This window comes from Balaenoptera ricei, chromosome 12 (assembly GCF_028023285.1).
Source record: "Balaenoptera ricei isolate mBalRic1 chromosome 12, mBalRic1.hap2, whole genome shotgun sequence".
NCBI classification, from domain to species: domain Eukaryota; kingdom Metazoa; phylum Chordata; class Mammalia; order Artiodactyla; family Balaenopteridae; genus Balaenoptera; species Balaenoptera ricei.
This window is the reverse complement of record NC_082650.1, coordinates 29,676,955-29,702,656: the sequence shown is the minus strand read 5'-3', so window position 1 is coordinate 29,702,656 and position 25,702 is coordinate 29,676,955. Positions and strand designations below refer to the sequence as shown.

The 25,702-nt window shown below is 41.1% G+C and overlaps 2 protein-coding genes across 3 annotated transcripts in view; one reads left to right on the top strand and one right to left on the bottom strand.

Annotated features, from left to right (window-relative positions):
• The window catches only part of TBPL1 (TATA-box binding protein like 1), a 30,855-nt gene extending 25,488 nt beyond the window's left edge, over window positions 1-5,367 (top strand). The window contains exons 5-7 of the mRNA XM_059941162.1: window positions 834-937; window positions 1,030-1,124; window positions 3,146-5,367. Of these exons, the coding sequence (XP_059797145.1) occupies window positions 834-937; window positions 1,030-1,124; window positions 3,146-3,225 (279 nt within the window). The 3' untranslated portion in view covers window positions 3,226-5,367. The remainder of the gene's footprint in view (window positions 1-833; window positions 938-1,029; window positions 1,125-3,145) is intronic.
• An 868-nt stretch (window positions 5,368-6,235) lies between these two features.
• SLC2A12 (solute carrier family 2 member 12) overlaps window positions 6,236-25,702 on the bottom strand; it is a 55,856-nt gene continuing 36,389 nt past the window's right edge. Inside the window, exons 3-5 of one of the 2 annotated variants that reach the window (XM_059941160.1) lie at window positions 23,206-23,328; window positions 19,573-19,705; window positions 6,236-7,607 (exon numbers count right to left, since the gene is read on the bottom strand). In XM_059941160.1, coding sequence (XP_059797143.1) covers window positions 7,454-7,607; window positions 19,573-19,705; window positions 23,206-23,328 — 410 coding nt within the window. In that variant the 3' untranslated portion in view covers window positions 6,236-7,453. The other variant, XR_009506155.1, reaches the window with a different exon arrangement.

The window sequence follows — 25,702 nt, the reverse complement described above, 5'->3', positions numbered from 1 at the left end:
TTGGTGCTGGGTGGGGGCGCAGGATAGAGAGCCATGATTGACAGCGGGGCCACTGTGCACGTTTTGTGACTTTCTCCCACTGCCTTGTGCCAGTACTGAGTCGGAGGATAGTTCATCCAGATTTGTGGTTTTACTAGGGACAGTTGAAAAGATGACAGGGTAAAACCATTAAAATCTTGGTAGGAGTGGCTGAAGTTATTCATATTGAGAGGACATTATTTGCAGCCTTGGAGCCTCTTTTCTTAGCATAATATTAGAAATGTTGAGAGAAATCCCAGTGAGTTAAAAACACAGTTCTATCACACTAGTCCTCATTTTGTCCCCCAGAAGAAACAAACATCTAACTAAACTCGCAGAAATGCCGTTTTACCTGACTGCATATAAGAAGAAGTCTGGCGTTTGGAGCTCAGTGTCCACTGCTTTCTGAGTTTTAAGTGATGGCTTTCCATTCTGACACTTCAGACCCTGCTTTAAGTTTTTCCTCACTGTTCTCCCTCTTATCCCAGTAGATTAAATATTAAATGGGTTTAAAGTATTGACAAATTAAACTGAAATAAGATTCAGAAGACCCCAGATGTAGCGCTTTGATCATGCAGTTATCTCAGGCTTTGTTTATTTTTTTAATGAAATTTTTGAGCCTTTTTTCCCCCCTTTAATTATAGCATTAAGGAGTCCCCGATAACTTAAAACACTAAATCCATGCTTTAAATGTTTCTGTTTATCTTGTTTGTTCTTATATTTAAGGATTACAATTCAATGATTACGATTGCCATGATGAGCAGATTTTTTTGTTTGTTTCAAAATAATTCATTCGTTTTACTTCTCTCCTAAAGGTAATATTTACAGATTTTAAGGTTGTTAACGTTTTGGCAGTATGTAACATGCCATTTGAAATACGTTTGCCAGAATTCACAAAGAACAATAGACCTCATGCCAGGTAGGTCTTTGAAGAATCAAGATAACTTAGCAAATTTGAAATTACTTGTCAGACTATAAGTATTTATATTAATTTTGGCTTTTTTTGCATAGTTACGAACCTGAACTTCATCCTGCTGTGTGTTATCGGATAAAATCTCTAAGAGCTACATTACAGATTTTTTCAACAGGAAGTATCACAGTAACAGGTATTTTATGATATTGAAACCAAGCTTGTCAATTATGGATTGAATGAGATAAGAGGTGCCCATACCAAAATAGAGATAAAGTCTGCTTTGTCCCTTTTAGCCACTTCTGCCCTTCTAGGGGAACCAGTCTCCTCACTTTTAACGCAGTATATTAGTTTAACCTGCTTTTATATACTATTTTGAAATCTTATGTATACTATTTTGTGTCAGTCTTCTTTATCTTCATCATTACCCTAGTGAGATTCATCTGTATTGCTCCATGTAGCTGTAGATCAGCCATTCTTACTGCTATTTAGGACCCAGTATGTGAATATATTGTTCCATGGGCATTTGGATAGTTTTCAGTTTGGAATTAAAAATATTCTAGTATGTATTTTCATATATGATTTTTAAGTTTATGACATCTTGCATTTAAAATACTCAAGAGAAACCCATTCTATGAACTTCATAGAGGTTTTACATGAGCAAAATATTCATATATAATTGGTACCTATTTGGTATGTTTTATGTGTATTTTGTTATATCTTTTGAATTGTTTTAATTACTTGGAAGGGGTAGTTTCAGAATACTAGGTAGGCATAGATGTCCAAGGGTAGTATTAGCATGCAGGATGATTTTTTTAATGGTACTATGGTTATAAATTGTTCAGAGACATTACTTGAGAGTCAGACCCAACCTTTGGCAAAACTGAGTTAAGGAAAATTTCTGTAGTGTCCTTGAATTTTCTTTTTATTCCTTCAATCCTTAGAGGAAAATAAAAATTATTGACACCCGTAAGCCTTCAACGAAAAAGCTTTAGTTCTGATTCAGCCATGGATTTTCACATCTTCCTTGGAGACTTAAAGGGTCTTGCCAGAGTCATGCCTGAATCTTAAAAATGGGGGAGCAAGTCCATTTCTTTCCTTCTTTGGACTCTCTGTTTCTACACTTTGGAGCCCAGACCTCACAGAGGCCTCCAGATCTATTGACAAGTCCCTACTAAGTATGGAAGAAAATAATGCATATGTAAAATATATATTAATAGATTTAAACAACATAGTAGCAAACTGAAGACCATTGACCTGGTTAATTAGTATGCATTATATATTAACCTCTGGAATACCCTATGAACTGTTAATTCAGTGGACATATACTGAGTGAGTGGTACCCGTGGGCAAAGCTCTACTCTGTGGAGGGACTGAGGTGAGTCAGGAAGGATCGGACCAGGGTAAGACGTGGTCAGTACCTTCAAAGGGTTCACAGTGGATGCATATGTACGTTTTTTAGGATCTTTCAAAAGGTAAGTTTACGTTAGTAGAAAAAAACGTATTTATTCAGAATAAGTTTTATAAAAATATTTTTTCATTATCCTTTTAAAATATTTTTTTAGCTATTTAGATGAAAGACTACATATTTTTCAAGTCCTAGCATTATATAGATTAATTAATACATAGCATAACCTCATCCCCTGGTGCTTTTTTTTTAACGGGCAGAGTAAGCTGTAAGGGTGAATGGCCAGATTAGTAATAAACATGTGAGTACCAAATAGTAGTAAATTTGTAGGGATGTTTAGACCGTGCAGTTTATAACAGCCCTCTGGTTTCCCAACGCTCTGGTAGCAGCTTTGTTTAGCTCTGCTGGGTTCCTCGATACTCCTGAGCTTCAGTCGTAGCCTAACCAAAAGCCAGACTACAGTGACCAAAAGCATAATAGTTGTGTAGTCCCGCTTGTTATTCCTTCCTTTAATAAGCATATTACGGTACTTTGTGACTGTCTGTGTGGTTTTTTTATATACTCTCTTTCCACAATGGTGCCCTAAAACAAGATGAATATCATCATTTTGTGTTTGATTCCCTTTAATTGTCCATAAAAAATCTTCTCTTGGTTCTTGCTGTGACTGTGTGTATAATTATGTAAGTGTCAATTTTTTTAAAACAACCTGATAAATTCTAAAGTACTTGGTTATTTGTAATTCTGGGAAATCAGCTTTTCCTAGTGCTCTTTTGCCTCTTCACGCCCCTTCCTCCATTGTGTTGTTACAGGGCCCAATGTAAAGGCCGTCGCTACTGCTGTGGAACAGGTATACCCATTTGTGTTTGAAAGCAGGAAAGAAATTTTATAAGTCATCACGTAATTGGTTAGAATCCCAAACTGAGCACCTTTTAAAACCTGCTGCACATTGGACTCAAAACAAAAGGAAAACTGGACCAACAGTCATTGAGGAAATAGACTCTTTTATTCATTCACGGCTACAGTGTAAGCTCCAGTCCCTTTGGATTTTATTTCAAACCTTGCTGTAATATAAAAAGGAAGTTTACAAGACATGACATTGCTGCTTTTACAAAAGGACATTCTATTTATTTTTGCAGTAATTTCATGTCCCCACGAGCAGAGCTGTCACAGTGTGCACTACCTTAAAGTGTTTTGTTGTTGTCATTATTTTTTTCCAGTTTGAGCTGATGTGTTTTATTTGTGAATAGTCTTTTACATTTTTGTATGCTGAACATGGGCACCAAAGAACCTGTAAAAGTTATCTTTTTCAATTGAATGTGCACAAATAAAAGTTTGGAAAAGATCATTCTTCATATCCATTCTATTCCCCATTTTCTATTTTAACAAAAATTGTATTCATAATTCTTTTTTTTTTTTTAATCTATGCAAGCTTAGACTTTTGCTAAAGTGTGTTGGCTTCTTTTTGAAGTGCATTTTGTAAATACATATATGCCACATGTGTATAGTATCTTTTAATGCTCTGTTACCAAATATCAAATAGGAATTTTTTTCTTGCAGATTAGAAATAAAAACATGTATATAAATGCTAGGGAACTGGAGTAGAACTTTATAAATTAAGCGTAATGTTTTATGTTGCTAATTTAACATGATAGAAAATGTTGACTATCTTTTAAAAGTCGTAAAGTTGTAGTTTTAAAAAGAGAAACTCTTACCTACAAGATGGAATATAAGAAAGAAGCTGTGATGGGTTGTACCTCATATGTACCTTTGTTATTCTGGAAAGACTCAACTCTGGTTATAGGAAAGTAAAAATCTTAGGTTGGTACTCAAGGCTTTACTAAGAGTCTTGTCAGAAGTTGAAACATTGTGCTGTTTTAGCAAGAAGTGCCCAAAAGCTGACTCTGTGCCACAGTGTAATTATACTACAGTTCAATTTGAACTTGAAAGCCATTTTGCAAGATAAGTCTTTCCCCTTGCTGTGTCTTATTTAATGAAGCTAAAGAGCGACTACTCAGTATATGGGATTGCTCCTCTTAAAGTTACAATAAATATGCATTTGTGAAACAGTGGCTCTCTGGCTCACCCATGAGCCCAGGAACGGTAATACAGGATCAGGCTGCAGTGGTGCTTGGCCCTTTGCGTTTAGGAGTTTAGTATAACTAACGATGATTTTACCGAGAAATAAAGCTGAGTGGAGAGTCATATTAGCTTCTCAGTTAAAATTAATAGAGGTAATAGTACAACACAATTTTCCCCTAAAACCTTGAATTTCCAAAATGTTTTGAAACCTTTGTGAAAAATTGGAACATCTTAACCTCCATTTTCCCTACCATATTCTAAAATCTTGAAAGCTGCACTGAACAATATGTATTATTTTTTATGTTTATTTTTATCTTCTTTCTTCTCGATGCCTTCCCCTGCCCTGCCTCTCACTCCCTCATAAGTTGGGGCCAGTGGCTTTTATATTTTCTTTCTTGGGAAAGACTTATATGTGATTTTAAGACTTCTTTCTCATTTTTTACATTTGTGTTTATTTGCTTCATTTTGAGATCCAGTGGGATAGGCAACCTCAAAAAATATACAGAATAAAATTCAATGCAAGTTATAGGTTCTGGGCAGACTGTTTCAAAAATTTGAGGTTTTCCACTTAGATTTAATTAACAGTAATTAAGTGACCTCCTGTTTGGCAGTGTTCACAAAAAAGAAATAGCGAAAAGGGGGGGGGGGAATGATTATATAGCCAAGGTGCAGATCCAGATGTTTGTTGTAATATTTTTCAGTATTCGAGTGACTTGAAAACTATGTAGATCAGTAGCTCATCAAAATGCTTTCTCAGAAAAGAGGGAGAAAGACAATCTGACTGGGTCTGGTTTCAGGGCTGCTTGCTTGAGTATCGCCTGGCAAAGTGTCATGGGTGACCCACTATACTTAACAAAGCTGGTAAGAAATGAGTGTGTCTGATGTCTTCTGGCTTTTCACAAGTGCTGTACATTTTTTTTATAAATAAAAACTGTGAATATATACATATAAATTATAAGTATTCCCCCTTTTTTATTTTTGAAAGTCAAAAAACTCTAATTGGGTGCATATTGGGTAAAATTTAGTTTGAAAACAGAACTGTTTCATTATAGATTCTGGATAATAAAAGAAAAATACAAGAGAGTGTTTAAGATACTGAAGTTGAAATCACTTAGTGATAAACCTACTAGGTTTATAAACAGTTTCCTGCCCATTTACAATGTATGGCTAAGCCAAGAGATAGCTAAAGTATATACAGTGTTTGAACTGCACAGCGAAATATGTAACAGTTTTGTTAAATATCTGACAATCTGTGATGCTTGGCAAAGAAAAAAAGAAATTCATATTGATTACTTGTCTTGACCTTTTTTAATCTCAGCGTATAATTGCACTGAAGGTTCATAATAAATTTCTTAAATTGATCCTCTACAGAACACACTTTCCCTTCTTCCAAAACAAGTGAACAATGCATGTTCCAACTTGCATATGAAATGTACCATGCAGAATGAAGTCTGCAAATCTCCCTTCCTCATAACTTCCCCTGCCAATTTTAATTTAGATAGTATGTTTCAGCACCAGGACTTTTAGTCATTCTCCTGAGTTCCTGATAATACAGTTTTACTATTGCTTACATAGGTTGTAGTCAGATCACTTCATTATAAGGGAATGCAGTAGATCATATTTCCTTATATCAAACTGGGACAGTTTGTTATGGGCCAATAGAAAAATTTCAAGCTGAATAAAAAGGGCTTTTGACTCTTAGGATTCTCCTTTCTTCAGGTTAATCATATTTTTGTATTCTTTTTCAAGTTAGGTTGTTCAGTACTTTTTGTGTGTGTCTCCCATAGCTTATAATATTAGTCATTTAATGGGTTACTGCATAAGTGGTTTGAGATTCTTTATTGTAGATTTTCTATCATCGTATCCAAATTCTATTGGTAAAATGCCTCCCCACGTCTTAAAATTCAACTGGTGAAATACAGAAGAGAGCAATCCATTGTTGTGTGGGTGAAAACCCAAGTTTCTGGTACAGTCGGTGATCTCTGTTTCATCATAGAGAAGACCATACTGAGGGAATCGTCCCGATGTTTGGATGTCATTTATTATGTTTGCAGGCATCTGAAAGTCAGCATCAATTATAGCCTGTAGGCCATAACCTGAGGTAGTGATAATCCTGAGGAGTGCGAAGAATCACAGGAAACTATGGATCGCTATTAAGGTATCATGAAAGCCTTACAAAGAGAGAACTGTATAAGCTTGACTTAGTAACTCAAACCTAATTACTTACAGATTTGGATAAATAACCTAATGGCCTGACTCCTTTTCTCGTGTTTTACTAACAGCTACCTCTAAATAAATATGGTCCCAGGATTTTGAAATTGTCCTTTCTATTCGTATTTTTTAAAAATGGATGGAAAAGTGCTTATTTTTCTCAACCATTGCAGAGTTGTTTCTCTTAATATTTTATAATACTAATACCAAATTCATAAAAGGATATTTTGAATTACATTGTAGTTCATAATTCATAAAATAGGCTGTATAATCTTTATAGTTGTTGAACTGTAATTAGAAATTATCACTAAAATCCTAACCAGGACCCTATCCTAACCTAGAACATGTTTGCAATTGTCCACATTGTGTCCTGGTTCTTTTTTACACAAGACCCAGTGCAGGTAGTGTCTTGGTAGGCAAAAAACCATAAGCTTATGTTCAGACAACTTCTGTGTCTTAATAATAAAGCCGCAACTGGCCTCTATGCATACAAACCTTAAGGTCAAAGTTGTTCTCATCACTAGTTCATAGTCTTTCAAAGGCTGCTCTGTGAAGAAGGTGGAAGAGAACCAACCGGTATTATTTTTTAACCTGGTATTCTGCTCAGAGTAAGAAAGGGGTCACTTGGGACCTTGTTCCTCACCTACCTTTCATGGTTCCTTTTTGGGGGGGTAGAGATTAAAGATTGTCTCTATAATTTCAGGGTGTCCCTTTTAAACTAGCTCTGTGAAACTGAAGAGAAAACATGGGAGTGGCCAATATGTATTGGTAGGAAGACACCCTAAATGTTCTCATACTGTATGAACATTTGTAAGGTTTTGAGGCCATTAGGTCTGTGGAGAAAGCTGCCTTGGCTGTCCCCTACCCCGTAGCTTTTTAGACTCCAAGAACTGTTCTTGGGGTTTTCTTTTTTGAAGCTGTTTTGGCACTAATTCCTCTTGGTGATGACTCATAAAACAAATATTGTTTTTCACATAGTTCCTGAAAGAGAAAGAGGCACTAATGAAAATGTCATTCTTAATTTACGGTATTTGAAAATGTGCAGGCTATAATTTTTAAAATCACCCTGGGGCTTTAATGTTTTAGCTCTGCAAAAAAAGACCAAGGTTTATTGCAAAGTTTCCACGTGTGTCATGAAATTCAGTGCACCACAGACCTTTGATCAATCTCATGCAAAGGGTAAGGTGGGGTGCCTTCTTCTCAGAACATAATCATGGCATTCCTGTCTGCAGGGAAGGATTCCAAGGATAGTCTAACATAGAACTACTGGAGATTACATCCCAGATCCTCTTTAATGTCTTCCCTTTTGTCAAACTCTGCTTACCAATATGCCTATATTTATATCTACATATTCTGCTTTCTGCATTATCCCCTTGCCCCTGCATTAACAAATTCATTTCTGCAACATTATTCCCATCAGCGTAAAAACATGCTCTAGTATTTTATGTTTATTTAAATAAACACCTTTGAACCTCTCTCTCCCCTTTCAAATATCCTGTCCTATAATTTAACCAGTTCATCGAATGGCTACAACATGCCAGGTGCTATGAATGGAAGAGATAAAGACTCTGGCTTTCAAGGAGCTTACGCCTTAACAGGAGCCAAGCACGTAAGCATATAATTTCAAGTAGTAAGAGTGCTAAGGAGAAAAGTAAACCAAGAAAGGGAAAAAGAATGACTTAGTTGGGGTGTGGGGGACTGTATCATACTGCTGGCATCTCTAAAGATTAGGTGACATCTGATCAGAAACTAGAGTGAAGTTAGGGAGGGAACCACGTGAAGGATTGCAGCTAAGTGCTGTGTTGCGGAAAGTCCGATATGGCTAGAGCATGGCGAGTACATGAATGACAGACGTGAGGTTGGAGGGGAGGGTAGCAGCCATAGTTAAGAAGCTTGAATTTTATTCAAAATGTAGTAGGAACCATGGGATCTTGAGCTGAGGAATGACATTTTTAAGATCCATGTAGGGACTTCCCTGGTGGCGCAGTGGATAAGACTCCGTGCTCCCAATGCAGGGGGCCCGGGTTCGATCCCTATCAGGGAACTAGATCCCACATGCATGCTGCAACTAAGAGTTCTCATGCCACAACTAAGGAGCCCGCCTGCCGCAACTAAGACCCAGCACAACCAAATAAATATTTTTTTGAAAATTTAATCCTTGAGCCTCAGTAAAGTCCTCAGATGATTGCAGCCTTGACCAACAGCTAGATTGCAACTTCCAGAACCAGAGCCATCCTGCCAAACCACTCCTAAACTCCAGACCCACAGACACTGTGTGAAATAATAAATGTTTATCACAAAAAATAAAAGATCCATCTAACTGCTGTATGGAGAATAGCGTGCAGAGCACAGGAGTTGAAAGAGAAAGACTAGTTTGGAGGTTAGTAAGTCCAAATAAAAGACGGTGGCTTGGATTTAGAACAGTACTGGTGGAAAGTGTATATTCATATGTTTTGTTAACAGCTAACAAGACTTACTGATAGTGTAGCTGTGGGGTGTAAGGAGTAGCGTGGATGAATCCTAAGCCTCTGGCCTCAAAGCACCCCTGGCCTCAGAAGTTCCCCCCAAGCAGAAGACCAGTGGAGGAAATGTGACTGGGTGATCAAGGGGACTGGGAATCAAGAGTTCTGTCATATTAGATTAGAGATGCCTTTTGGACGTTCCAACCAAAGATGTCAAGTGGACACTTGGATTTCGGAATTCGAAAATCAGGTAAAAGGTCCGAGACTAGAGATAACCGTTTGGGAGTCATCAATTTATGGATGGCTGATAAAGCCAGGGGAGTACATCCAAGAAGTGAGTGTAGATGGAGATCTAAGGATTGAGCCCTGGGCATTATGGTATTTGAAGGGAGGGAGGGAGGAAGGGGAAGCAGCGGAGACCAAGGAATGACTAATGAGGTAGGAGGAAAACCAGGAAACTAATATTCCAGAAGACAGTGAAAAAAAAAAAAAAAAAAGTTTAAAGATAGGGAGCATGAGGGCCTGGGCACGTGCTGCTGGAAAGTCACAACGCGGGAACTGACCCTGAGGTTTGGTAACTCGGCAGAAGTCATGAGTAGCCTGGGGAGTCAGAAAGCAGGAAAGCAAGCCTGAGAGGAGTAAGTTCAAGAAAGAATGAGAGGTGAGGACCTGGAGACAACAAGCAGAGCACTCTGGAACTGAAAAGTGGGCAGGGGGTGAGTGGGTACCCGGGGGTAATTTGAGATTTGAGGTCTAGGGAGGTATGTTGTTTAGGATGGGGAGTACTGCAGCTCTGTGTGTGTGTGTGTGTGATGATAATCCCATAGAAGGGGGAAATTGATGACATGCTCAGGACAAATGAAAGAATTGGCCTTTGCACCAAGAGAGAGAAGGTGGGCATAGATGTAGGTAGTTGAGTAGATGGTGTGGAGAATGAACTGGGCTCTTTCTTTCTGTTTTCTCGGTGAACTAAAAACCCAAGAGCATCAGCAGAGAGCGAGGAAGTGGGAGGGAGTGCTGGAGGCTTGAGAGGGGACAGGGTGTGAGGCCACCATCTTGGACAGTAGGAAAATCAACTGACCAGGGCCGTGTGGTAGGTTGCAGGACATTCCTGAAGACCTACTTGAGACTTATGTTCATCAATTTAAAACTGGACTTGTCAGTATAGTTGGGTGTATCTCAAGCCAAGTTCCTCGGACGCAGGGATAAAACAAGCTAAGAACTGGCTTAATCAGAATTAAGGTTTGCCTGAATGGAGGGAGAGAGGGCAGGGTAAAGGGAGGGGTGGTGCATGGGATCTAAGGAAGGTAAGAAAGGAAGTGAGGACACAGGTGATGACTCTTCAGTGGATTCCCAGTCCTGATAGGTGCTTGAGAGAGAGCTGAAACGCAGAGTGGTCCGAGGGTGAGTGGGATGCTTGTGAAAGGAGCAGCGATGGGTAAAGACAGTCGAGGTTATGATCACCCTGTTTGCTCCCCTTCCCAGCACCATCCAGTCCCTCCTTCTGACAACACTCCTCTTGGTTTCAGTGACACCATATTCTCCTGGCTCCTCTCCAGCCTCCCCGTTGGCTCCTTTTCAGTCCTTTCGATACTCACTCTCCTCTGCCTGTTCTCTAAGTGTTGGCGTAATCTAGGGCTTGGTCCTGCACCTCATTCTCTTCTCTCTGCTCTCTGACTAGATGATCTCATCTGGTTCCATAACCTGAATACCACTTACCCAAATCTGACCCTGACTCTGAGTGTCTCCAGAATTTCATACTTACATATCCAGCTGCCAACCAGTACTATATCCATCTGATGTCTAATGGACATCTCTGTAATCTTTCCAGCCCTGAAACCTAGTTCTGAAAGGGCTCCCCTGTTTTACCGTCCGTGCACTTTCTCAAGCTAAAAATTTAGGTACCACCCTGACTACATCATTGCCTTACTCCTATATCCAGTTAATTCATTAATTTCTTCATTTTCAATAGTGAGCTTCAATTATATGTGAAGAAATTATTCCAGGTGCTGGGAAACAACAGTGAACAAAGTATACAAAATTCCCTGCCTTCAAGGAACTTAATGGAGCGAGAGGAGATAGACAAGAAACCAAGTGAAATATAGAAGGTACCAGCTTTGGGGGAAAAACTGAAAAAAGAGAGTGGATGCAGAGTCGGGACACGATTGTGACTTTAAATAGAGTAACAGGACAATTCAGAAGGAGATAAAGTGGTGAGACAAGTGGATATCTAAGGGAAGGGAATTCTAGATAGAGGAAACCAGGGCAGAGACCCTGAGTCTTGAGCATTGCGTGGTGTGTTTGGGATGCAGCAAAATGGCCAGTGCAGCTGATGAGAGTGAAAGAGGGGGAGAGTAGTAGGATATGTAGGGCTGTACGGGCCATCAAAGCCGCTGGAGGATTTGAGCAAAGGAATAGCTTGATCATATTTAAAGGGATCACTGGCTGCTGTGCTGAAAACAGATCGGAGGGGATGGAGGCTGAAAACAGGACCAGGCAGGTGGTTACTACAGTAACGCAGGAGAGAGCACGGCGACTCAGATCAAAGGAGGGGCAGTGCAGGTGGCAGGCTCTGGATCTATTTTTTTTTTTTAATAAATTTATTTATTTATTTATTTTTGGCTGTGTTGGGTCTTCATTGCTGCGCACAGGCTTTCTCTAGTTGCAGCGAGCGGGGGCTGCTCTTCGTTGTGGTGCACAGAATTCTTATTGCAGTGGCTGCTCTTGTTGTGGAGCACGGGCTCTAGGCGCACAGGCTTCAGTAGTTGCAGCACAGGGGCTCAGTAGTTGTGGCTCACAAGCTCTAGAGCACAGGCTCAGTAGTTGTGGCGCACGGGCTTAGTTGCTCCAAGGCATGTGGGATCTTCCCAGACCAGGACTCAAACCCGTGTCCCCTGCATTGGCAGGCAGATTCTTAACCACTGTGCTTCCAGGGAAGTCCCTGGATCTATTTTTAAATTAGAGCCAACACTGTTTTCTGAAAGACTGAACATGGGGTGGGAGGGAAAGAGTCAGGGGAGACGCCAAGGTTTGTGACCAGAGCAAGTAGAAGGATAAGGTTGACATCAACTGAGGTGGAAAAGTCTGCGAGTGGAGTAGGTTTGGGGAATACTGGGGTTCAATTCAGATCATGTTTGTAATATTTGTTAGACATTTGAAAAGAGTTGGAGAGCAAACAGTTGAATAGACAAGCCTTGTGTTCAGGAGAGATATTGAAGCTGGAGATGTAAATGTTGGATTCAGTGGCATATGGATGGTGTAAAGACCATAACTTTGAGATCAACGAGCCAGTGAGGGGATAGAGAAGGGGTCAGAGGACGAAGCCCTAGGGCACACCAACTTTAAGATAGTGACAGATGAGATGGAACCAGCAGAGGATGCTGAGGAGGAGTGACTGGTAGGAAACAACCAGGAGGCCGGTCCCTGACGGCAGCGAAGCAAGTATTTTGGGAAGGAGGGCATGCTCACCCCAGTCAATGCTGGGGATGGTCACTACATGAGCCATTAAGACGACGAATGAGAATTGATCACTGGGTTTAGCAACATGGAGGTAACCAGGATGTTAAAAGGAGCAATGACAGTAGAGTAATGGCCATAAAAGTCTCATCAGAGCAGGTTCATGAGAGAATAGGAAGAGAGGAATTGCTAACAGTGGATAGAGACAACTCTGAAAGAACTTTGCTATAAATGATGGCAAAGAATACAGGTGAAAATAAATGATAGCAGAGCAGGACTTCCCTGGTGGCACAGTGGTTAAGAATCCGCCTGCCAATGCAGGGGACACAGGTTCGATCCCTCGTCCGGGAAGATCCCACATGCCACGGAGCAACTAAGCCCGTGCACCACAACTGCTGAGCCTGAGCTCTAGAGCCTGCGAGCCACAACTACTGAGCCCACATGCCGCGACTACTGAGCCCACATGCCACGACTACTGAAGCCCGTGTGCCTAGAGCCTGTGCTCTACAACAAGAGAAGCACTGCAATGAGAAGCCCGCACACTGCAACCAGGAGTAGCCTCCGCTCGCCGCAACTAGAGAAAGCCCGCGAGCAGCAACGAAGACCCAATACAGCCAAAAATGAATAAATAAAAATAAATAAATCTAATTTTAAAAAATGATAGCAGAGCAAAACCTAGGGAGGAAAATGGGATCAAAAGATTTTTTTTTAAGATGGGGAAAAAAATCACACATTTTGCTCTGCTGATGCAAAATAGAGATCTAGGAGAGAGGGGAGATATGGATGATGCAGGGGTGATCAGGGAGGACTATTGGGGAATGTTCTGGAGAAGGGAAGGGCAGAGGGCATGAAGTGGTTGACTTCACATAGGAATGAGTTAAAAGACAGAACCCAGAGGGATGGTGGTGTATTTGGATACAAATACTGATGTGTGGGTTGAGGTGGAAGGTTAAGGAAGTTCCCTTTTTGATTGTGTTCATTTCTTCCATGAAGTCAGGAGCAAGGCTGTTGGTGGGAGTGAGGACGGCTAAGGAGGTGGGAGGTTTCCAGAGAGAGGCTGGTATTGAGCAGTTGTCTAGGAGAGACAGTTCATGGACAAGGGACATGGGTGATTGCCAGGTAGCATGGAGGGGGCCTCTTGAGGTCAGTGAGGATGATTGAACCTGGGCCCCAGCCCTGTGCTCGTGTGCTTTCTCAGCTATGTTCAGCTGTGTGCCTGCAGACGCAGGCTTGGCACGCCTTAAAGTAAATGAGGTCATGTCACTCCCCTGCTGAAAATACTTTAGTAGCTTCCCATTGCACTTAGAATGAAATCCAAACTCAGTCTGTAAAGCCCCACACGTCAGTCTCCACCGACTTTCTCACTGGATCTCAAAGATTGCAGCCTCCTGAGCACCTTTTGATTCCTGGAACAGGTCCAGTGTGTTTCTGATTTAGTCTTTGCACTAGCTCTTCTCTGCCTGAATTCTCTTTCCCCCTACCTTTGCAGGGTTGGCTCTTCATTACTACTCAGATTTTATCTTAAATGTTATCTCTCAGGGTAACCATCTCAGATCACCAATCAAAAGTACCCCCCTGGGCTTCCCCTGGTGGTGCAGTGGTTAAGAATCCGCCTGCCAGTGCAGGGGACACGGGTTCAAGCCCTGGTCCGGGAAGATCCCACATGCTGCGGAGCAACTAAGCCCGTGTGCCACAACTACTGAGCCTGAGCTCTAGAGCCTGTGAGCCACAACTACTGAGCCCACGTGCCACAACTACTGAAGCCTGCGTGCCTAGAGCCCATGCTCTGCAACAAGAGAAGCCACCGCAATGAGAAGCCCACGCACTGCAATGAAGAGTAGCCCCCGCTCGCCGCAACTAGAGAGAGCCCACGCACAGTAACAAAGACCCAACACAGCCATAAATAAATAAACAAATAAATAAAGTACCCCCTACAATAAGATACCACCTCAAGCCATTAGGTTGGCCACTACCAAAAAAAAAAAAAAAAAAAGTAGAAAATAACAAGTGTTGCACTACTATACATAAAATAGATAACTAATATGGGCCTACTGTATAGCACAGGGAACTCCACTCAATACTCTGTAATGATCTATATGGGAAAAGAATCTAAAAAAGAGTGGATATATGTATATGTATAACTGATTCACTTTGCTGTACAGCGAACACTAACACAACATTGTAAATCAACTACTCTAATAAAAATGTACAACGAAACAAAAACCCCAAAGAACAAAAGTACCCCCCCCACACGCTTACTATCTTAATTCTCATGGCATTTTTGCTCACTGATTAATGTCATAGCACCTAGAACAGTGCGTGGCACGGAACAGGTGCTCAGTAAGTATTTAGCGAATAAATGAATTTGGGTGAATGAATGAAGGAATGACCACATAAAATGAGCTGCTAAAAGTGAAAAGTAACCTAAGTCTCAGAACTAAAATATTTACAAAACATTAACTTGTTAGTTTTCTCTAATTGTTTCCACTTAAACTGGGGAAAAGAATGAAAGTCACAGCTGAAATAGCACATATGGCAAATGTCCCATTTTGTGTTTGTGTTTGTAGCTGGCAGGGCACAAGTTCAAAATGAAATCCTTTCAAATTACATTATTGCTGAAATCTTTTCTGACCTCTCCACTGAGTCATTGTTTATCTTACAAGAAACTTAACAACTTTGGAAGAATATTTGTTTTCTCAGCCTTGTAGAAATAGAAGGAAAAGAAGCCAACTCCAAATATGAGAAAGGAAAATATCAAGCGGTATGGAGTATCAAATTTGAAGTTAATTTGGTATTATAAATAGTTTCCTTTCTTGCTGCTTAGAAAATCATTGGGACATACACATTTGGACTCTCTTTCCCTGGGGACAAAAGTTGATTCACTGTTTCATTAACTCCGAAGTTCATGAAGACTCCCTTAGCTCAGCAGTAGCCGTCCTCCATCTTCGAGTTTACGTCAACTTTCGTGTCCTCACAAGTCCCCGGGGGCTTTCCACCGCCCCACGTTCACTTAGCTAGTTCGATCACTTTTCAATACCATTATGTATTTTATTTCTATTTTTGTCTCTGCCATTTCCCTCCAGGGAACCTTGTTTAATACACATACTTCATACATAACTTTGGTCAATTTATACCATTCAGGCTGCTTACATTTTCATTTTTAAAGCATTTGCCAACCTACTGCTTCAAGCTAAGACATGTCCCAGGCTCTTTGATGTTGCAGAAATCAGAGTTAGCCAAGATTTCTGAAGGCAACTGTTTCCTTTCTGCCCTCAGGTACTGGGCTTTCCCCACAAGAATGCATCCCTGGTAGACACTGCTGCTTGCTGCTCCTAGAAATGAATTTGGAATGCAGAATTGTTTTGCCACCTCGTCTTTCATAATTGGCACCTGTGCCCTTATCTCTATTTGTTCTTCTACACCAACCTCCTGGTACTTGTGGAATCTGTCTAGGGGTGGGGAGTACTTGGGCTTTTGGATCTCTCCTAATTTGCAATTTAAAACTTTCTTGGAGAGGGTCTGGATTTAAGTTTGAGTAATTCAAAAACATTTCATAATGCAGAGTTTGGTTAATTTAGACAGATTTCTTCCCCACCCCGAATTCTGAATGAATATGTTTTGTTGAGTTTTAGACACCCAAATCACTATGTTCTTACAGAATGTCTTATTCTGGAGGCCTACTGGATGGAAAGATTGGCTTAAGTTTTGTCTTCAAATTTTCATTCGGTTTGAAATTTGATCCATTCTGACAGCCCCATATTAAAAAAAAAAAAAAAAAGATCTAAAAGTTTCTTAACCTTAATTCGTTGAGAACATTCTGCTTTCAAGTTAGACTCTTTAAAAAAGAGGGCAATGGGGAGTGATTCTTAGTTTCGTTCAATTAATTCATTACTGCTTTCTCCCTGCTTCAATTTTTTAGTTAGTATTGCTCACAAGAATTGTAACAAACCTTTATTTTTAAAGGCATTCTCTACCCCAAAACATGTGCCCTTCCTTTGCACTTGCCAACACAGTGTATTGCAATGATCTGTTTTCTGGTCTGCCTCTCCAAGTAAAGGAGCTATGGATTCTTTGTCTCCTATATTTTCAGTCCTTTCCTAATATAGTGTCTACTCCATAGTAGATAATCAACAAAGAGTTGAATGAACAACCTCTGAAGTTGCGGGCAGGGAGTGGTATGCTGGAGGCCATATGTCTCCCTTTTCTGAACACATACCTCTTCCTGTTGCACAGATTGTTAGATCATAAGATTAAATCTCATCTGTGATCCACAGATCAAAACTTGTTGTGGTTTATATTGGTACCCATAATCTAATCCCCACACACAATGAATTCAGCATTGGATTGACCACAAGGTATCCAACTGAACAGTGGATATTTTTTAATCATCTGCTAGGAATCAGTTTTAAGCTAGGCACTGTAGAGGTTACACACGAAAGATAATGGGCCAAGACCATTCCTGGATGCCAAAACTTTATAACCTACCTAATTAAGGAAGTGAAATCACTAGAGTTTTAGCTAAGGCAATATAAAAAGAAAATGGGGGGAATTCCCTGGCGGTCCAGTGGTTAGGGCTCCCCATGTCCACTGCAAGGGGCACAGGTTCGATCCCTGGTCAGGAAACTAAGATCCCGCATGCCCTGTGGCGTGACCAAAAAAAAATGGGACTAGAAAATATTGATGATCCTGGTGAAAGGAATATTATCAGGGCTAGGGGCTAGGGTTACTCAAGGCTTTGAAGATGAGGATTTGCATTGGCCCTTAAGGCATAAGGCTATAGGGCTAACTCTTCAAAGATAACTCTCATGTAGGAATAGAAGCAGAAATAAGGAAGTAAGAGTTAGTGAGTCAGGAGAAAACCCAGGGGAAAAAAATTGTTTCTTAGGAGGTAAAAGAATTTCAAGAAAGAGTAGGTGTGGTAGATTAAATGTGGTAAAAAACAAAAACAAAAAACTTTGCCCTTCGTTTCATCAAGACATAAGTCAATCCCTACACCCCTTGAACCTGGGCTGGCCTTGGGACTTGTACTGACAATAGAAAGTAATGGAAGTGATGTAGTGTGACTTCCAGAAGGGAAACCTCATGGGACCTTGCAGCTTATGCCTCCACTACCTTGGAATGCTGCCCGGAGGCAGACATTGTTGAAGTCTGACAGGTGGGGAAGCCACGTTAGCCTTCTGGAGGATGAGGCCACCTGAAGAGAACTGAAGCTCCCCGTCGTGTCAGCACCTTCCAATCCAACTGACCCTCCTGCTGATGTTGGGGGAGCCTGGGTGACATAAGCGAAGGCCCCACCTAGCCAAACCAAAGGATCACGGAAAATAGTAAATGGCGTATTTTAAGCCACTACATTAGGGGAGAGTGTTTTATATCTAAATAGACCACTGATGTGAAACAAGCTCTAGGGAAGATGAGAAATGAAGGGTGACCAACAGATGTGGACATCACTGGTGTCGTGGCATCTAAGTTCTGGAAAAGGCCTGCATCGGTCAGACATGTTTCCAGTTTACAGATGAATGCACTGCGTTATCAAGGTCTGAGGCTATTAGTTATTTGAATCATGTATGTGTAATTAATTGTCGTTCAGATTCTGTGCTCGCCAAGAAATCCGATTATTTGACTTCAACTTGAATAGAGCCAGGCAATGCTCTGGCCAGGCCAAGGAGATAGCTGGCTTTCCTGACAATTATATTTCTCTTTGTAAATGAATACTTTTCATTTTCATTGAAGGCTTTAAAAATAGGGCCTTATCTGCATCAAAAATCAGCCCTACAGTTGACATTTACCTTCAATTAAGAGAAAAGTTTTTCTGCTTACTAAAATGAAATGTCTTTAAAATGTAAACCTTTTTTTTTTTTTTTTGGCCACCCCACTCGGCTTGTGAGATCTTAGTTCCCTGACCAGGTATTGAACCCGGGTCCTGGCAGTGAGAGTGCCAAGTCCTAACCACTGGACCGCCAGGGAATTCCCTGTAAACCATTTTAAAGTATATAAGGTACAAAGTAAAACTCATCCATACTCCTACTTACTTCATACCCTAATAATAATAATAAATTATTATATAATACTAATAAACCAGGATTAAGAGCTCGGTCTATATATTTGTACACATATACCTACCATCAATTCACCTATCAAGTTTATTCTTCCTTCAGACAAAAGCTGAAGAATCACTATGCCCACAGTTTCTGTAGCCATCATACATTTCTCTCTAGTGTAATGCAAGTTTTTTTAGAAGAAAGGCACAAACTATAAATATGTAGTTTCCTCCTGTTATATTAAAGTCCATGAACACGTATCCCTACATTTTGGGGCAGAATGATTAAATCCTAGGAAGAGCAACAAGTTCCCCTTCATTCCTGGCCCCTTTGCATCCTCTCCTCCCCCAGGCCACAGTTTCAAAAGTCAGGAGCTGTGAGACCTGCTCCTAAAGAAAAGGGGAGTATTCTACAGGCCACTGCTATGTCAAATTGTTCAAGCAGTCTCTCCATATGAATTTTATTTAACCAGTGTTCTAACTGCCTATTCATGTAGGAAACTCTTTAACTTTCTTAGTTCACTTTGTGCCATATTTGGAATAATTGTAGACATTTAAGCCCAAGAGTTTTCCTGGTAACCTTAGCCTTAACAAGTGTTTAGGGCTTAGAGACCTACAAGTGTGATAGAGGTGGAAGGCTGAAGCCCACGGTGCTAGCACAAGGCAAGCATGACATTCCAGGACCACCTGAAACCCCAAGCAACTCCCACCCCCTGTGTGGGAAACCAGAGATGGGCGAGGTTCTTCAATCATTACTGAAAAGAGCTTTGAAAGTTTCACTTGTTAGAAAGCTCTGCTTATTCTAATTCCTTAGCTGAATTAGCCAAATTAAACGCATGGCAGAGAAACTCGAATTATGCTTTGAGATATGGTTTCTCCACCAAAGGGAATATCCTAAAAAATTTCAGATATTATTATTATTCCACTGTATATAAAAGCTGAATTTTTGACCAAAGAGTGCTGTTTGGAGAGCAATGCACATAATACTCACTCTTTTGCCAGCTCCATTGAGATTTGTTCCAAAGAGCATCCCTTTGTTTCGGGTATAAACACAACAACAAAAACCAGAGATGCTAGACTCATAATTGTATATATAAAGCACACACATGGCAGGCCAATGAGATCTAGAGAGGACAAAAGAAATTGGTTAGAGATGCATTTTGTGTTGCTTTCATCCCATTTGTGGACAGCTGCTTCTTAGAGCATATATGAAAACATATGTATTTTCAAACATGCCGGTAGTATCCAGGGAAATAGCAATCACAAATTAAAAATATAGCCAGCCTCTGAAAGTTTCATTTTCACAAACAACCCCAGCTTTCTCTGGTAAAGTGGATAACAATCTTGTAAATATCACAATTTAAACCCAATGCCATCTTCTTGGTGAACATAATACTTCTCGTTTTCAAAATGGTAATAGAAATGCTCATTGCCAAAAAAAAAAAAAAACTCAAACAACACAGAAACACATAAAACAGAAGGTAAACTATCTCCTCTCTCCTAACCCTCTACCATTCCTCTCGTGGGAATCCCCGTCATAGCAGTTTGGTTTCTACTTGGTAGACACTTTTAAAGACATATTTATACAGATGGACTCTTCTTGGAATGAGCTCCCCCTTCTTTACTCTGATTTGAATAAATTGTTTCATGTTGGCAATATTTCATCATTTTAGTAGCTGGCAGTATTTGTAATACTGCTTCCTGGATTCAGAGAAAAAAAGTGATAATGGTTCGACTGAAAGGCATTAACTTGCTAAGATGCATCAGCAAGAAGCAGGACCCTCCAGTTTTGATGGATCTCACCCGCCAACCTAGTTTTCCCTCTGAGCGCTTCTAGCCAGAGGTACAGTCCCTTTGTAGTACTGACCAAGGTCAAGGTATGTTAGCTGGTGAGAGGTGGCCCCCAATGCACTTGAGTCTGCCCTTGCACTGCGGCATCCCGGGCTCAGCGGAAAGGCCAGTGTGGCCAGGAGCAGGGAGGAGGAAGCTGGATTTTTTTGAACACAGGCTCAGACCAGCCACAGACTGAAACAATGCAAATAGCCCTTAGCGGCCACAAATCACAACTGGTCAGTCAGGAACGTTGACTGAGCAGTTATGCGGAAGGCATTTGGTAATGCAAAGTGGAAGATCTATGCATATTAACCACTCACAGGTCAGCTGTGCTGAGGTGGGGAGAAGCAGGGAGAAGGAACAGCTCTGCAGTCCTTCTGGCAATTTTAATTGAAGTCCTCTCCCTCTGTGCTTTTCTTGCTGCTGACACAGGGTTTTGCCCAAGTGAGTGCTTAATAAAGTGCTTGGAGAATTGGTCCTTCTTTCCTCTCTGGGGCATAAAACCAGAAAATAAAAAGTGGAAAAAAAAAAAAAAAAACCCAAAAGGTTATCTCAGCAAACTTCTCTGCTCTTCTGTTTGAGTACTTTCAGTAACAGGGAGCTCATCACTTATCAAAAATGCACACTGCAAAAAAAAAAAAAAAAAATGCACACTGCGTTGTGAGTCGGCCCTGTCTGTTTCAAACATATTCCCCACTTGTTCCCACTTGTTCCTAAGCCCAAGTCTACCTTCCGGGAACTTGGGTTCAGAGGTTCTGCTTTGCCCTCTGGATCAGCCTTCCTCATCCCTTCTTCACGAAAGCGGCGCAAATATTTGAATGCACCTCCATCCCTTGTTGAGCATCCTATTGTCCAAGTCAAACTCCCAAACTCTTGCAACCATTCTTCACAGACCATGGGTCACCTGCCCATGTTATCCAGGTTGCCCTCCCTTGGTGGGCACACTGCAACCCTCTTCAAATATTTTACTCAGAGCTGAGAGCAATACCGCAGCTGTATTATGACCACAGCAGAGTATGTCTGTGTCTCCAGTACACTCTGTTCTTATTGATACAGCTGAAATTGCGCTAAAAGTTGGTGTCCGAGGGCTTGCCACCAAGCAGAACCCTTATATCTTTTACTTGGAAAATTGATTTTTGAAAAGAAGTATAGAATTTCAAACTTAGTCCAGTGAAATGTCATTTACAGGTTTGAGCTCATTCCAGAATTTTTTTTTTAAATGAGTATGCTTTCCCAACATTTGTTCTAAGAGCCCATGCAGAACTTCTGAATCTTCATCAAGCTCATCCTATGGATTAGCTATCCTTCCCAGAAATTCATGTCATCTTTATTCATCCTTCATCATTTCCATTCTTTCTTTTATATTTCTCTTTCTCCATATAAACAGTAGGTAAGTCTGTGTGTGTGTGTGTGTGTGTGTGTGTGTGTGAGAAGGTGAAGGGCACGGGTCTATGTGTGTGATCTGAGCAGGAGACGTACGGTTAGTGCAAATGACCAGTTCCTGTGTTTCCTTTCCTCTTGGGCTATTTCCAAAAATGTAGGACATAAATATTTTAAAATTTTATGTAAAAACCCAAACTGTGCTTAATTAATAACTCTAAAAGTTCATTTCCAAAAGTAGGTATACTCAAAAAAAAGTCAACAAGATTCAGAAGTACTACATATAGATATATACTTTTTTGACTATACATCCACTTTTGAAATGGTATCAATACATATTATCTCTGTATTATAGATACTATTTAATATTTATGCATTATATATATACATATACATATAAAATAAAGGAAGGGACGAAAACTCAACTCATTGGTCAGTTTTGGAGGATGCTGGGGAACTACCTCATTATTTTGAAAAGCAGAAAATAAAGAGAAAGTTTCAAACATTCATCTTGGCTTTCTTATATGATTCATACTTCAGGGCAGGCAAATAACTAATGAGAAGAAATTTCTCCTTAAGAGAAGTATTGCTGATAAAAAACTTAGTAGGAATGATGAAATGAAGATAACGGATCTGGGAAATGATCCTCAAAGGATGCAGGCATGACAAAGTGGGAGACAAGCACACAGGATGTGCCTCTGATGGCAAGACACAGGCCATCACCTGGGAAGGAGTTTGCAAATAAACAAGAAAATCTAAATCTTTTTCAGCCTCTACATCTAAATAGCAGTCTACAGAAAACACAAAGGACAGAGGGTCATGTGATGTGACTAAATCCAACCCCCGGGGAAAACAGCAAATCCAACCCCGGGGGAAAACTCTATGAAACAAACGACCCAGTTTCTTCATTAAAAATATAAAGTGTAGGGGGAGGAAAAATGGAGACAAAACCTACAAATTATGAGACATATCAATCAACCGTAAATTATTTGGACTGTGATTCAAACAAAGTATAAAAAATAATTATGAGACAATTGGAAGGATGTGAACACAGACTGGATACTTGATACCAAGAGACTATTAATAGTATAATATTTTTAGGTGTGATAATAATATTGAAGTTATAGTGTTTACATGTCTTATCTTTTAGAGGTCCCTGCTGAAATTTTAGAGACAAAATGACATGTTTGGATAATGACTCAAAATAATTTGGGGGGCAGAGCAGGTGGGGTCATAAATGAAGGCTGATAAATTTTTAAATTGGGTGGTCAGTACATCAGGTTCACTGCCATTCTCTTTACTTTTTGAGTGTGTTTGAAAATGTTGACAAGAAAATGTTTTTCAGGCGAGTGTGCTTCCCTAAGATTTGTCCTAAGAGCACAAAAGGAGTTAGAGGAAAGCAAGTTCTTACCTGTCACAGTCAAAAAGGTCAGAGAGATGAGGAGATTGATGCCCCAGTTCATGCTAGAAGTTAGAGCCATGGCTCGTCCTCGAATTCCACCAGGAAAAATCTCACTCAGCACCAGCCAGGGCACTGGAAGACAAGGAAGAGTGGGTGGGGGACAGCAAAATGAACAAAAAGCCATTGAAGCTGAGGGCCAGCCCGCTGACCTCTGCCCTAGTCCCACGTGATCTGTGGTTGGAGAGCAGGGCCATGTCCTTTTACAGGACGAGGGAGGAGAGAGTGTGCTTTCTCTTCACCTCCAACCAAGTGAGAAGGGATTCAGGAGAAACACTGAGAGAGCTTGACAATGGTCCCTGGAAGTAGGAGGAGGGACATAAAGGGCTGGTAGGGGACACTGGCCTGAGAAATGCAAACAGAAAGGGCAGTGGCTAGGGCCACCTGCCCATGACAAGGGGCAGCTGTGAGCCTCCTGCCAAGCACAGAGCCTCAGTGCCAGAGCCCGGCTCTATCTGCTTTCCTCTGGGCCCTTTCCTGTAATCTCCTCTGCCCCCGACCTTTGCCAAGTCCAACATCATAGCTACTGAGTGGGTAGGAGATAGAACCAGGAGGGCGGAGGAAGGAGGCTTGCTCCCCTCCCCTCCTTCACTTGGGCTTCCTGGCCCGTGGCAAGCTGGGTGGAGAGAAGCTCTCAATTAGACAGAGCTCCAGGATTCGATGTTATGCCAGACAAAACATTTGACTTTCTGAAAGGAGACTCTTCTTGGCACGAAAACTGATCAGAGGACTTTTTATGATCTGAGAGTGACACAGAACATTATAGGACCTGCCTGACGGGATTAGAAAGGGCAGCAGAGGAGCAAATTAACTTGTCTTCTGCTCACAGCCTATCAAATCCAGTTTGCCTAATAGCTACCAGTTCTTCCAATGGACTGAGACTTTTACAAACCTTATCTCATTTGATCCTCGCTGAATTCCTACCAGATAGGTACTATATTACTCTCCCTCTTTTATAGAAGAGGAAATTGAGGCTTAAAGGAGTTCATAATTTGCCAAGGTCCCAGAGCTCAGAGGTGGCAGCAGAGGTGGCGTTGAGCCTGGGCAGCCTCTGGAACTCATGCTTTTTCATCTTGGTGCTCTCTTGGGGGTGGCTCAATAAATATTCGTTAATGAATACATAAATGTGGAGTATAAGCACCTCTGATTCTGAGGAAAGAAGGGCTTAGGAGCTGTCCCAGCCCTGCTCCCTGCTGGCTAAGTCACATTGTGTTGCAAAGCCGGTGTTTAGATACAGACCAGATGCATCGCCTTGCCCGAGATGAGGCGGTGTGAGGGAAGGAGCGAGAGGCCAGGGAGCGGGCCCCCGCCAGCAACCACCTGGGCTGCCAATGCCAGAATCATGGAGCAGTCACCTGTGTCCCTGATTGAAGTCACCTCTCACGACAAGATCATGCTCTGTAGAGAAAACACCTGCTCGGAGTAAATGTGCTGTTTTAAAGTAAGAAAAATATTTAAATTATACAAGAGGACTGGAAACACATTTTTTTTCTCTATTATCTTCTCGGGCGTGGGTGAGAACTGCAACCAAAGGAACATGATTATTATTGTTCTAATTAAGAGGGAATTCAAAAATAACATTCCAGATCCCTCCCCTCCACTCTTTCCCCCAGAAGACCTTCAGTAGATTCTTGCAGATTATATCCTTGGAGACCAGTGCAAAGCTCAGGTAACCTTGCCTTGAGCTTTGCAAGACTGGGGATCTGGATCTGAGTAGAATGACAGCTGCATAATTCTGGTGAAGCCTTTGTAATGACCTGTCCTTGGGCAAATACAAGATGAAAGTATGTAAGTCCACTCTGTTGAAGATAAATAATCTATGCCGCAGGCCAAGCCCCCAGGCCCCTTCCTGCCTTGGGTATTTGGTGAGGGTAGGGGTGAAGCAGAGAGTACCTTAGGGTCTTTTGCTCTAGCAGCCATGAGGAAAAGGTGGGGGAATGGACACACTGATTTTCTTTGAGGATAAGAGTTAGCACTGGTTTTCTTGATCTACTTCCATCCCCCCTTCATCACCTCTGATCTACCCCAGTTCCCCTCCCCACCTTGCATCACGATGGCTTCTTGGAATTATTTGGTGGGGTTTGGGGAAAATCCTTTCCACGCTGTCCTCAGATGAGAATGAGTTGATCCTGCTGTTACAGAGAGTGATGGATCTTACCAACAAGAAGATGGGACAGTTGCACAAAGCACTAGTTATAAGTGCTCAGTCTGAACGGTCAAGGGCTCACCTAAAACAACCCAGCAACCACACTGAGGCCTGTCCTAGGCATGCGTTCAGTGCAGCAGCTGAGCCAAGCTCTTGGGCAGTTTAACCAGTCAGTGAGCAATGAACTGAATACTGAAAAACAGACTTCCATCAGTCTCTGATGGGCCCTTGTTGTCAGGCAAAACTTACACCTGACATTTCCAAAAGTAATATATCATTGCCGAAAGCGACTACTTCTTTTTT